Source organism: Pipra filicauda, unplaced genomic scaffold (assembly GCF_003945595.2).
Source record: "Pipra filicauda isolate LSUMZ 115617 unplaced genomic scaffold, ASM394559v2 scaffold30_size5312502_pilon, whole genome shotgun sequence".
Classification (NCBI taxonomy): domain Eukaryota; kingdom Metazoa; phylum Chordata; class Aves; order Passeriformes; family Pipridae; genus Pipra; species Pipra filicauda.
Window position 1 is genome coordinate 2,509,821 of NW_024104432.1, and position 12,741 is coordinate 2,522,561.

A 12,741-nucleotide genomic window follows, 5' to 3' on the forward strand; every position below is an offset into this window, starting at 1 on the left:
GCGTGGCCGTTGTGCCCCTCGTGGAGCGCCCCCGCGCGGGGCAGGGCGGGCACTGCAGGGCCGGGGGGGGTAAACCTGAGGGGGGATAAACTTGAGGGGGGTAAACCTGAGGGGGGTAAACCTGAGGGGGGATAAACCTGAGGGGGGTAAACCTGAGGGGGGATAAACTTGAGGGGGGTAAACCTGAGGGGGGTAAACCTGAGGGGGGTAAACCTGAGGGGGGATAAACCTGAGGGGGGTAAACCTGAGGGTGGATTAACCTGAGGGGGGATTAACCTGAGGGGGGTAAACCTGAGGCGGGATAAACCTGAGGGTGGATTAACCTGAGGGGGGATGGATAGACTCTAGAGGGGGATCCGCCCCGGGGCAGGGGGGATGCACCGCCACACCTGATCTAGTGCGAAGTGTCCCTGCCCATGGCGGGGGAGGTTGGAACTGGATGATCTTTAAGGCCCCTCCCAACCGGTTCTGTGGTTCTGCTTTTCAATAATCTCTTGCATAAAATCACGGAAAGAAAACTTGCTGCTTCGCAGCCTGCTTTTTATTGTTGAGCTTCGTGGCCCATTCAGCGAAATAAAACAGTCCTTACTGTTGAGTCGTCAGACTGGTTGCTAAAACAATAAACTTGCTAACAAGGACGCCTTTTAGAATGAAGTAAGATGCCCAGAATCCAAGCGTGATTTTACTGATGTAACCATCTCCAAGAGTCACTAAACCGGTATGAATTCCCGATCTCCATCACAACAGTAACACATCAACCACCTGCCAGCGTTAAGATGTCACGTTCTGGGGGGGTGGCATTTCCTATGGACTTGGTTCCCCATCAGTGGAAGTGTACAACGTCACATGATGCTTTCTCTGCTGTGCCTTTCCAGTTACACAATCTCTCCTTTCTCCAAAAGAGACAAATATGGAAATTCATGATAATTACAGGGTTCATGCAAGGGGTTTGTTACATTCCACGAGAAACAGCAAATCTTGTGGCTATTAGTTATTATTTGTGCTTCAGTAGTAACCAGAGATCCCAGTTATGGGATCCTTTTACTATGTGTGTGTGCAGGGGGGTGTGTGTGTACAAAGACAGCTTAAAATCTGTCTCCCTTTAAGGCCTTTTAAGGTCTTACGTGCCTGTCTTGAAATAGTAGAAAATATTACAAAAATATTAGAAAATATTAAAAAAAGAAAATATTAGAAAAACATTAGAAAATGCTAGAAAGTATTAGAAAAATATTAGAAAATATAAAAAAAAATATTAGAAAATATTAGAACATATTAGAAAAATAAAAGAAAATATTAGAAAATGTGACATAAAGTAGACAAAGAAAAATAAAGGGAAGTTTTTTTCGGACCCTTAAGCAAAACAGTCCATTTCCCTGCTTCGGAGGGACGCTGCCCTCATCCAACAAGAGAGCTCTTTCACTTTTGTAAGGAACTGGAATCGGCTCCTTCTGCCAGGCCTGTGGAGCATGACCTCGTACAAAGCCTGCAGGCCACGGGGAGGGGCTGCGTGTCCCGGCCAGGCCGGGCAGGCGCGGGATGAGGGCGATGTCCGGTTCCCGATGTCCGGATCCCGCGACCTGGCAGGCGCAGAGGGATGGAGGGGCGGGAACGGATGGATGGAAGGGAGGGAGCCGATGGAGGGCCGGTCCCCGCCTCCCCTCGCACTGCCGGTCCCCGCCCCGGCATCCGGGGCTGCGGCGGGAAGTGCCGCCGGAGCGGTAGGAATTACCGCTCGCCCCTGGAGCACCCGGGGGCGCGGCGGGATCTCCCGGGGCCCGCCGTGCCCGGGAGGGGCGCAGCATGGAGAGCCCCGCGGTGACCTTCACTCTGGCCTACGTGGTGTTCGCCGTGTGCTTCGTGTTCCCGCCCGACGAGGTGCGCTCGGCGGGGCTGACGGTGCAGAGCCTGCTCTCGGCCTGGCTGGGCAGCGAGGACGCGGCCTTCGTGCAGTACCACCTGCGGCGCAGCACCGGCACGCTGCTGGCGCACTCCCTGCTGCCCCTGGGTGAGTCCTTCCTTCCTTCCCCGTGCACACCCCGGGCTCGGCAGCCGGCTGGCTGCACCCGGAGCACACGCACTCCCCGAGGAGTTGCGTTTCGCTCGACCAGGGAGTTCAGCTTGGCGTCCTTTAGCCATATAGTTCTGCGAAAAATTAAGTGGCGCCTTGCAGGTAATGCTGTTCAGCAAATTCAAAGCATCTTCTTTAAGGTGTATCATTCTGGCGTCTCACAGGTAGTTTTATTCAACCAACAGATGCAATTCATCTCCCTTTAGGTATATGGTTCAGGCAAAAGTGGCATCTCGCAGGTTATTTTATTCAAATTCAGATCACCTTCCTTTAGATATATCATTCTGGTAAAAGTGTTATCTCGCAGGTAATTTTATTCAGCAATTTCGGATCACCTTCCTTCAGGTGTATCATTCTGGTAAAAGTGGCATCTCGTAGGTAATTTTATTCAACCAGCAAATTCAAATTGCCTCCCTTTGGGTATATAATTCTGACAAAAGTGGCATCTCACAGGTAATTTTACTGAACAAATTCGGATCACCTTCAGGTAAATCATTCTGGCAAAAGTGGCACCTCACAGGTAATTTTATTCAGCAAATTCAGATCACCTTCGTTCAGGTATATCATTCTAGTAAAAGTGGTATCTTGCAGGTAATTTCATTCAACCAACAAATTCAAATTGCCTTCCTTTAGCTATATAATTCTGGTAAAAGTATTATCTTGCAGGTACTTTTATTCAACAAATTCGGATCACCTTCCTTTACCTATATAATTCTGGTAAAATTGGCATCTTACAAGTTATTCAATCTGCAAATTCAAATCAGCTTCATTTAGCTATGCAATTCTGGTAAAAATCAGGGATGCATAAGCATTTTCCTAAGATTGATTAAGACAAGGGGCTTGAATTTGAAGTCATCCAGAAGTACAGTAGCTCTCCTGGAGGTGAGCTCACTGGTTAGATACCATATGATTTAGGGGTATGTGTTTATGCGTGTACTTGACTGGTTTCTGAAAGCAAGTTGTTTGGGTTTTTTTCCCTTGCAGGTTATTACCTTGGAATGTGCTTTGCTGCACCTGAAAAACATCTTTGCTTTTTCTACCTGGCTTCAAAAGAATGGAAAACTTTCCTCTTCTTCGCAGTTCTCCTTCCAGCAGTCACCAGTGCCCTGGCATATTACTGGTCACGGAAAGGTTGGAATAATCACCCTTTAGCCCGAACACTCGCTGTCCATGCTCTCCCACAGTCAGGTTGGAGGGCAGTAGCTTCCTCCATCAATACAGAATTCAGGAGAATCGACAAATTTGCCACTGGAGCCCCAGGAGCAAGGGTGATTGTTACAGACACATGGGTGATTAAAGTGACCACCTACTGTTTACACGTTGCCCAGCAGCAGGACATTCATTTGACGGTGACAGACTCCAGACAGCATGAACTTACCCCAGACTCAAATGTGCCTGTGCAGTTCCTCACCATCCGAGTTTCCAGTATCAATCCCTACGTGAAGGCGTTTGATATCCGGTAAAACAACTGTGTTAACCCTGTTTTGTTACATATATACTATTTGATGGTGCTGATGGAGTGCTTCTGTGTCCGGTCTGAAGACTCCCTGATCTTGTCCCTTCCCTTCTGCTCCCTGCCTGGTGTTCAGAGATGCTGTGTGTGCAGTTCTGCCTTGCAGTGAAATGAAGAAAGGTTGTTTAGAAAGATTCACACACCTGCAGCGTTGAATGCACAGTGGTTAAACAGAGAGACTGTCCTGTTTGATCCATTCTTAGGGAGAGGATTTTGTTGGAGAAGTAACTGGAGAAATTTAGGTCAAAGATGGAGAACAGGAATGAAAAGGACAATCTTTGGTCTTCCAAATTTTGGGTGATGAGAAATAGTTATTTCTCCAAAACTGGCTGTTGTTCACCCATGACTTCGTTTTTTTCCTTCTGCTTAAGACTCATAATTCTGTCACTGCTCAGAAGAGTTCTCACTGAGCTACTGTAAAGCAAGGAAGTAGTTTTGGTCTGTTTCTGATTTATGTGTTCTCACAGCAGTAAATCTTAGCACACATGAACTGTTAGGGCTTGTTTTGCAAGGGCCCGTGCTGGGTGTTTTCAGCAGTCTGTCCATGTAGCTGGGCAAAAGTACAAGTTCTGCAGAAACATCTAACACTGAGTAGAAAGGTGCCAAGGTCTTTGGTTTTGTTGTGTCATTGAGAGGAGTACTGAAAGCCATGTTAGGGCTCTTAAAACTATATATTTGAAAAGGCATGCGAGCATCTTTTTGCTGTAAATGTGTATGTCAGCAGCATTTATTTACTAGGTAATTACTAGGTAATTAAAAGCAGACAGATCACCAGACTTGTAGGTGTGCTGTAGAGCAAGCATGAGGAAGGCATAGAGGTGATTGTGTTAGAGATCCAGGTGAACAGAGCTCAGAACAAGAGGTTAGTTAAGGTAAGAGTGACAGTCCTAAGAGACTTGTATAGACCTGTGAGAGTGGTAACCAAATGAGTATTAAACAATTAATGATTTTCTTCTGTAAGTGCGTCGGTGCCAGAGTGATAAAACTACACCCCCAGCTGGGCAATCATGACTTTGACAATTCTTTTTAGAGGAAAAAAAAATCCAACTCCCCCCCCCCCTTTATTTTGTGGCTAAACAGCACAGCATCAAGAACAGTGTTTAAAAGCTCCTCTAATAAGATGTCAGGAATAGTAAATCCCCACTAGAATGCAGCAAAATCATATAGGATCGTAGTATATATCCAGAATCAGATACAGTGTGATGTTTCTGGAAGAAAAATGTTTTTGTGCAGGTGGGCCACTTTTCCTCTGGATAGAAAGGTCTTTGTTATTTGCATGGGTAGTGTCTGTTAACAAACAGATAAATAATCTGTCAAATATCCTTTAGTAGTTAAAACAATGGAGACCACTGGGAGCTAAAGCTGAGCCAGCATTGCATTGTGCTGTGCTCTGGGAATTCAGTGGTAGGAAGAACGAGGGCAACAGTTCCAGGGACTGCTCCATGAAAGCTGTTTAATGAGTGGAAGCACTGAGCTGGGGAGTTTTGCTGCTACAGTTCTGAACTGTTACAGTAAAAAGGGGTAACAACAGGGATGTGTCACTGCAGGATCTGTGCGAGGCCTCAAGTGCCACTTGAGGTCTGTGGGCATCATTTACATTTACTTTAGCAGGAGCAGCTGGTGTGAAATGCATCTTGTTACAGCCTTAAATCAGCAGTGGTTTGTAACCTCTGTGAAATTTCTGGGTTTGTCTAAAATTGGATCATAAAATCACAGAACCTGATAAATTGACATTCTTCTGCTACTTACGTGTACTATATCACCTTGTGATACGTGCTACAGGATATAACTGATTTCTGTCCTCAGGAGTTTATGAAAAAGAATTTATATATGATCTAAGTAAATAGGCATTAAAAAGATGGGCAAAAATTGTGTATGCAGTACTTTACAGTTAATGCATGATTTACATACCTGTATTGCTTTTGTTCATGCTGATCACTTCAAAAGCCTTCCTTTATTTTGTGTGATGTTTTAGCTGATCTCCAGCATATCCTGCTCGCTCCTATGAAGTAGGACAGTGTGTTCTGTTGGCTAAGTTGTGTCAAAACCAATCATTAAAGAGCAAAAGAAAATAAAATGCTCACTGTTTATTTATTCTGACTCATGAACCAGCCTAAATAGCTTTTCTGTGGATTCACTTCTCTGATGTCAACCTCTGCAATGTACTGTCGAGGTATTGAAGCAGATAATCATGGTAATGTTTTGTTCCATCTTTTCTTTTTCAGGTTGAACTCCACAGAGTACGGGGAGCTCCGAGAAAAGCTCCGTGCTCCTATCAGCAATGCAGCTAATGTTGTGATCCATCAAAGCCTTAGTGATTTATTTTTAGAAACCTTTACATCTCTGGTGGAAATTAACCAGCCATATCACGTTCCAAGCACTCAGGTGAGACTTTCTATCCATGTGACACTGTAATAATTATACTTTCAATGTATGTGAGCCTGTGATTACTGTGTAATTGGTAAATGTTTACTTAGGGCTGTCTCAGGTGAATTATTAAGAGAATTCATTGTTGTGAGGTTAACAAAATGGTTTTATTAAAAATATGAATTAAACTCTGAATGATGATTAAATTATAATTATTAATTGAGGGTTATTAAGCAGTAATCACATGGTAATTAAACAGTAATCAATCAGTAATTAAATGGTATTTAACAGCAGTCACTCTGGTACTGGCTACTTCTAATAATTGTATACGTTTTAGATCTAATAAAAACAGTTGCTTACCTTGCTATGGATAATAGTTAGAGGGTAAGGGATTTCTCAGCCTTGAGAGGTAACCTTGAGAGATGTCCTGCCTGCCTGAGACAGCCTGCTGCCCTACAGGAGAGTTCAATGGGCTTGGGGGGCTGCAGTAACTTGCTTAGAGTGAGTGACTGGTGGTCAAACTGCCCCTTGGTGTGGATGTGCAGCTGTAGGACTTACAATGTCATCTAGTTACCTCCTGATAAGACATGGCCTAGATTCCTTAACTTCCTGAGAAGATACAGCCTAGCACAATTCCTTCCAGTCTGCACAGGCACACTGACTCCAGTCAGGCCTCCTTGTGGGTGACGCCAGAGCCAAAGTGCTGTTTGCTCAGTCGGGGTGGGTGCATCCCTCACAAGGGCTCACCTGCCATCTCAGGGCTCACATCATAAATGTAGTTCAGGCTGCTGCTTCCGTTCCTTCTACGAGGAGATGAACTGTATTGTGAGCAGTTTTGAGACATGAGAAATAACACAGTGAAATAAAGTCCCCTGTAATAATTCCCATAAAAATATAACGTGAAAACATTTGGAAATTATGATGTTGCGCTTCCAGAAAGTTTATGGGGAGTCACAGCTGCTGTTGGTGTTCTTTAGGCAGGTTGCTCCATTACAGCTTGCTTTTCTAGACAGCCAGGTTTTGCTGGATCTTCTGCTGAAATAAACTAATGAATCGTAATTGGGGCTTACTTTGGTTGTAAATAACACCATAGAGTCCTACCTGCAGCTATACTCATAGACCTGGTCATTATTACACTTGTACACCAATCAGAAGTGTGACTATACCACTGTCCAATGTACCAGAGGAAACTAATTAAACCAGTTCTGGTGACCCTGCAGGGAGTCTGTGTCTTATGTTTCAGCTAATGCAGGGAGTAGTTGGTATCTGTGGTAGTGTCATGGTGTGTTCACTCTATGGTTCCTTGAACTAGCTAAAATAAAACTGGATCAGATTTGCCTGCACATGATGTTGTTGTACGTTCTGGTGGCAGTGCCAGCTTATAGTGAAATGAGATGTTCAAAATAAAGACAAGATAGAACCTGATAATTTTTCATTTTAATTAAAATAAATTAATTTGTGACGCATTTAAGTGTCAGCTGAGCTACTGGTCTTTGGTTTGATATTGAGTGATAAATGTCATCACAAATTATGATAAGGACATAAAAAATACAACACTGAATTTTTTCCTATTCTGAATCTCCATGAGTAAGTTGAAAAAGTTAGTTAATCTTTCTGTGCTAGAGGTCTTCCTGCCTAAAAACTAAGATAAGCCTTAATTTCACAAGTTAAAGCTGATGCAGCTTCTGAAAGAAGCAGTCCTGCTTCCTGCACACTCCTGGTCCCCATGTTGACACAAGACTTTGTCTGTGGTGAACCTGGTTGTGTGAAACCAGGGCAGAAAGAGGCAAAGCAAATTGTTTTGTGTTCATCTGGATCTGCTCCACAGCCAAGCTGCCAGTGTGGCTGAGCAGGCACTTGAGCTGACAGGGAAGAGACACTGGAGTTGGGAACTAGAGACCACAGAGCAGAGCTGGTTTTTGTTACACCAGTAGCAGTATGAACAGGATTCAGGTCTCTGTGCCTGTTCACTGTGCTGTCATTTGAACTTTGTCAAGTTCTTGGACAGCTGGAAGACACAGGGGAAACGCTAATTATTGTTTATTAATTGTAAAACACTTCACAGCAAGATGATATCCCTATATGCAACCACAAGTTCATGTGGCATAATTAACTGTGGGGAAATATTAATTATTACAGTATTATCCAAGAAAACTTAAGTAAGTTTCTGGTCCTTCAAGATGAGTGTCCTTGTGTTCAGTACAGCCCCGGTTTCCCCTTTTATATCTCTTACCTATAAAGATGGAAGACAGGAACAGCCATTTGCTGTAGCAAGTGGTAAGAACTGTTCGCTTTATTGTTTTTCTTACTTTATATTGGTATGTTTTTTGAAAAATATCTTGTGTGAATGATAAAGCTGGCTATGTGCCTACCTTGCTGTGGCTACTGTGCTCTGGAAATAGGTGGAGCTCTTTGGAGACAGAAAGAATGTTTATTTTCAGTCATTTTTGTTTAATCACTAGTTTCAGGCAGCAGTTCTGGGTTTTCTGTTTAAAGAGAAACTTTGCTCCCATTCATTAGAAAGTGTTGTAATAAAACTGTTTGACATCTTCTGGTGGGGCAGTTCTGCCTTGATTATTCTGCCACAGATAATTTTCTAAAAGCCTTTGAAGAGCAATCACAGAAACCATTTTGTGCAGTTCACAATCTGGGCATTTTTCTCCTCCTTTAGGAGCTGGAGCCATGCATAGGGTGTATGCAGACTATTGCTAACATCAAGCTCATCAAGAACTGCCAGGAGCCAAACGAAGGGGAGTGCCAGCAGTGCTACTGCCGCCCCATGTGGTGCCTCACCTGCATGGGCAAGTGGTTTGCCAGCCGACAGGATCAGCAGCACCCAGAGACCTGGCTGTCGAGCCAAGTGCCTTGTCCGACTTGCAGAGCCAAATTTTGCATTTTAGATGTTTGCCTAATACGATGAGTAGTACTTGGGTACGTTTTAACTTTTTTAATTTGAATGTATTTCACAGTGGGTTTGGTCAAAGGCCTCCTAGATTTATTTCTGAGACTTTGTGTTCTACAAGGGTGCAAACTCCAAAGGTTTCTTCTACAGTGTTGAAAACAGATGCAAATCTTTTCAGTTACTTTCCACTCTTACCTGTATCTTTGGTATTTACTCACCCGATATCAATTCCTGGATTTTATTTTTTTTTTAACCCATGTTTTCCTTTCTTATGTCTTGGAAGGTTATCCTTCTATATTTGCAGTACTATTCTCTTTTCAAGTTTTAACGTAGGTTAAATTCTTTACATTTTTAAAATTAACTTGGGTTTTGATTCTTTAATAAAGGGCTAACTGAGAAAAATACTTTGGTTAGACTTCATTGATGCTTTGTTTTTCTTTACTCCACTTGTCAAGTTCTTAGTAATCTTTGCAGTTCTTCACCGAACAAGTGTACCAGTTGTGGTCCTTCTGCTGGTCCTAAGGGTTTCAGTAGGCTAAGAAATCTAATCCCTGAAGATTTCCAACTCCCATAGGGACTTTTTATTCCATCAGTTTGCCTCTAGCTTACATTTTGATGGATGTCTTTATTTCAAACAACAGAAGGATTCAGAAATACAACCCATTTACCTACACTGCTAATGCTATGCATCCTGAAATCTGTTGGTTTCTAGGAGCTACATTGCTTAGGGTTTTGATGTGCTTTAGATGATGGGACATTTTTTATTATATTTGAAGGGAGTGCAGCAAACTTCTGAGCTTTAATTTGTGAATTAAAATAACAGAGGGAAAAAACGATAAAAGAGAGAAAAGAACACTTTAATACTTTGTTCTAGGTGAATAAAAGCCAGGATATCTTCCGCGTGAATAATAAGAAGGATATTGCCAGTAAATCATTAGCAGAGATGACATGCCAGTGATTCCATAAAAACCTCTTGATTACCCTGACAGGCGAGTGCTTTGAGCAGGAATAGGTGGCAGGATGAAAAAATGGTACAAGTACTGGAAGCATAACCATGAAACCTTTCATGAGTCTCAGCCGAGCTACAGATGGTGAATTGCACCAAGCTACACTTTAAGCCAGGCAGGAAATGGTTATGAATGTGACTGTAATCCACAATTTAAAGAGGGATAAGGAATTGAAAACAGATTAGACAGCATCGCTTAAAAACTAACATTTATGTTATACTGTTGGTGTTGGTTTTTACCTTTGGATTTTTCAAATAATACTGACTTATAAAAGTCCAAACTGGGTTTAAGGACATTAATTGTTTCAGCATATCTCAGTTGCTATATGTACAACATCTGCTATGCAATTATCTAAACTACCTATTAATAATGGTGGTTTATCTGTTTTTCATTACCCGTTGTTTTGCATTGTATGGAGTGAAAATGTGACGCTGAGACAGCTAGTATGGATTTGTCTCTCCCAAAGAGACCTTAAGTGGCATGTCCCTCTTCAGCTGAATAGGATTAAGTTCCAGAGCTTCAGACAGATTTGTTGACAAGTATGAAAATTAATAAAAAAATCAAGGAGACGATCAGTGATTGAATTTGAAATATTTCCCACTGCTTCTGTGGTAAAGTTATTTGCAAGTTTAAAATGGTCTCTGCAGGCTTTTTTAACCTTTGGAACATTCTCACAGGGCCATGTGGTGTCATCTGACAATGCACCTATTGCTACACAGCAGCCTTTACAAATAAGCCTTTTGCAACATTTACTTCTGGAAAGTTTACAGGATGTGGCACAGACACGTGGGATGTGATCCTTGAAATAGTTGCAGAAGAGAGGGTAGGATTTTGGACCTGTGGTTTTGCCACTGACAGTCATTCAGTTCATACAGCTCTTTGCCTGTTCGGAAATAAAATATTTATTGTAAAGATGTCTGAAGTTAAAATCATAAAGGCCTTGAGAAACTTAGATAGTAGATACATGTAGCTGCAGATGGTTTTATAGAAGAAAAACATGTCAGTTGCCAATAGTATCTCATGTAATAGAGCTTTAGACTCCTAATTGCTTGTGCAATTGGAGCTGTTCCATACAGAAATCTGCCCTGAATTAACTGGAAGTTTTCATTTCATCTTACCTCTTTTGCCAGTATAACAGTACGATGGAGTAACCATCAAAAATGTAAGATACCCTTGCATCTTTTAATGCTCTATCCACAGAAGTGCCTCTTAGGAAACTTAGTAATAATTATCAAAATAAAATTATGATTTATGTTAATAATAGTGCCTGGCTTAAATTCCTTAAAACAACTATTATTTCCCAAGTTTAAATTCTCAAAGTAGTCTGGCATGCCTCCAAAGTTTGTAAGCTTAAAGGCTGTGTAAGAGAAACAAGTTGTTAAAAATCCATATGACATTTCCTTCTTAGAGGCAGTAGAAGGAGGAACTGTGACTTCTCCCTGCACAGTCATATGAGATGTGAATAAACCACTGAACAAGAAAATAATGGAATACAAAAATAGGCATTTGTCTTTGTCATAGCTTCAGGTCATCAGCCAAAGAACCACCTGCACATATAGGGCCATTTGTGGAGAAGATCCTCTCTGTTTGCAGCAGAGAAAACAACACTGCCTCCCACACAATCTTGATACATTTCTTAAAAATGAGGATAGAGTTTAGAATTGGTCTTTTTACAACATTTTATTAAAAAACAAAACAGACAAAAACAAACAAAACCAAAAAAAACCTCAAAACAAGTAATGTGATAGGCTAAAATATTTACTAAATAATTTTCTTTTATTTTTGTGTATAAATCACTATTAGTGATTTAGTGTTGCATTTTTCAGCAGTGTGTATGCTTTTCCACATCACTGACTTGTGGGTGGGCGATGTGAGTAATCCAAAGTACCTTATATAAATGTGATGTCACTGAACTAAGACAACGTATCTGTGGGTTCACACTGTCAGTATAAATATGCCATATGTGTGTGTACATATATAGCCCAAATTTCACTCTGTGCTGCAGCTCAGTAGGTGGCTATATTTATTTACACAGTTGTGTTAGTTCTGTAATTTGAGCATTCCAGAAAATACTAGGAAAATATGTTATCTGTTGATTTTTTAGGTTAACATAGTTAACCAAAAAAAAAGACATTTTTTTTTTCCAAGCAGGATATAATTTGAATCAATTATATGAATGAAGATGGGTTTTTTTACCATGAGGCTTGGTGTAGCTTGAACCCAAAAATACCAGGTTATTACATGATCTCTTCAATATGAGTATTTTTGTTGTATCAAAACTGGACCAGGTTGCCTAGAGAAGCTGTGGCTGTCCCATCCCTGGAAGTCTTCAGGGGGCTCTGAGCAACCTGGTCTAGTGGAAGGTGTCCCTGCCCATGGCAGGGGTTTGGAACTACATGATCTTTAAGGTCCTTTCCAACCCAAACCGTTCTGTGATTTTACTTGTTAGACTGCAGCTAAATACCATTCCAGTCAGGATAAACCTCAATAAGAATAAAGGTCTGAGTGCCATTTCTTAAGAAATATTTGTTGACTTTGAGCTGTTTAAGGAGGTAAGATATAAATATTCAAGCTTTTACATACATTACAAGACATTTTCTTCCAAAGACTTACTGCAGGGTTTCTTATTTGTGATTTTTGGTTTTTGGTTTCCTAGATAGCTTACCTCTTTTAAAATGGACAGTATTATTTAGGTAGCCTTTAAGGAAAAGGTTTAATGAATACATGCAGTTAATCTTAAAACTCTCTGAAGAACTGAATAAAAATACAATTGATTTTATGTAAGACTTCTGGTTTTAATTTTAAAGTTATGTTGGATGGGGCTTTGAGCAACCTGGCCTAGTGGAAGGTGTCCATTCCCACGGCAGGGGGGTTGGAACAATGT

At 41.6% G+C, this 12,741-nt stretch overlaps 1 protein-coding gene across 1 annotated transcript; it reads left to right on the forward strand.

Moving 5' to 3' along the window:
* Positions 1–1,679: 1,679 nt before the first annotated feature.
* On the forward strand, positions 1,680–11,968 carry TMEM129 (transmembrane protein 129, E3 ubiquitin ligase). The gene is made up of 4 exons (XM_027730804.2): positions 1,680–2,005; positions 3,053–3,527; positions 5,807–5,966; positions 8,620–11,968. The coding sequence occupies exons 1-4, from the start codon at positions 1,801–1,803 to the stop codon at positions 8,866–8,868; spliced, it is 1,089 nt and encodes a 362-aa protein (XP_027586605.1). The 5' UTR covers positions 1,680–1,800; the 3' UTR covers positions 8,869–11,968.
* Positions 11,969–12,741: the final 773 nt, after the last annotated feature.

Excerpts from the sequence above, each read along its gene's own strand:
- TMEM129 (XM_027730804.2), top strand. The coding sequence starts at position 1,801 with ATGGAGAGCCCCGCGGTGACCTTCACTCTGGCCTACGTGGTGTTCGCC. Across the intron at positions 2,006-3,052 it reads GCACTCCCTGCTGCCCCTGG|GTTATTACCTTGGAATGTGC; the intron begins GTGAGTCCTTCC and ends TTTCCCTTGCAG. Across the intron at positions 3,528-5,806 it reads GTGAAGGCGTTTGATATCCG|GTTGAACTCCACAGAGTACG; the intron begins GTAAAACAACTG and ends TTTCTTTTTCAG.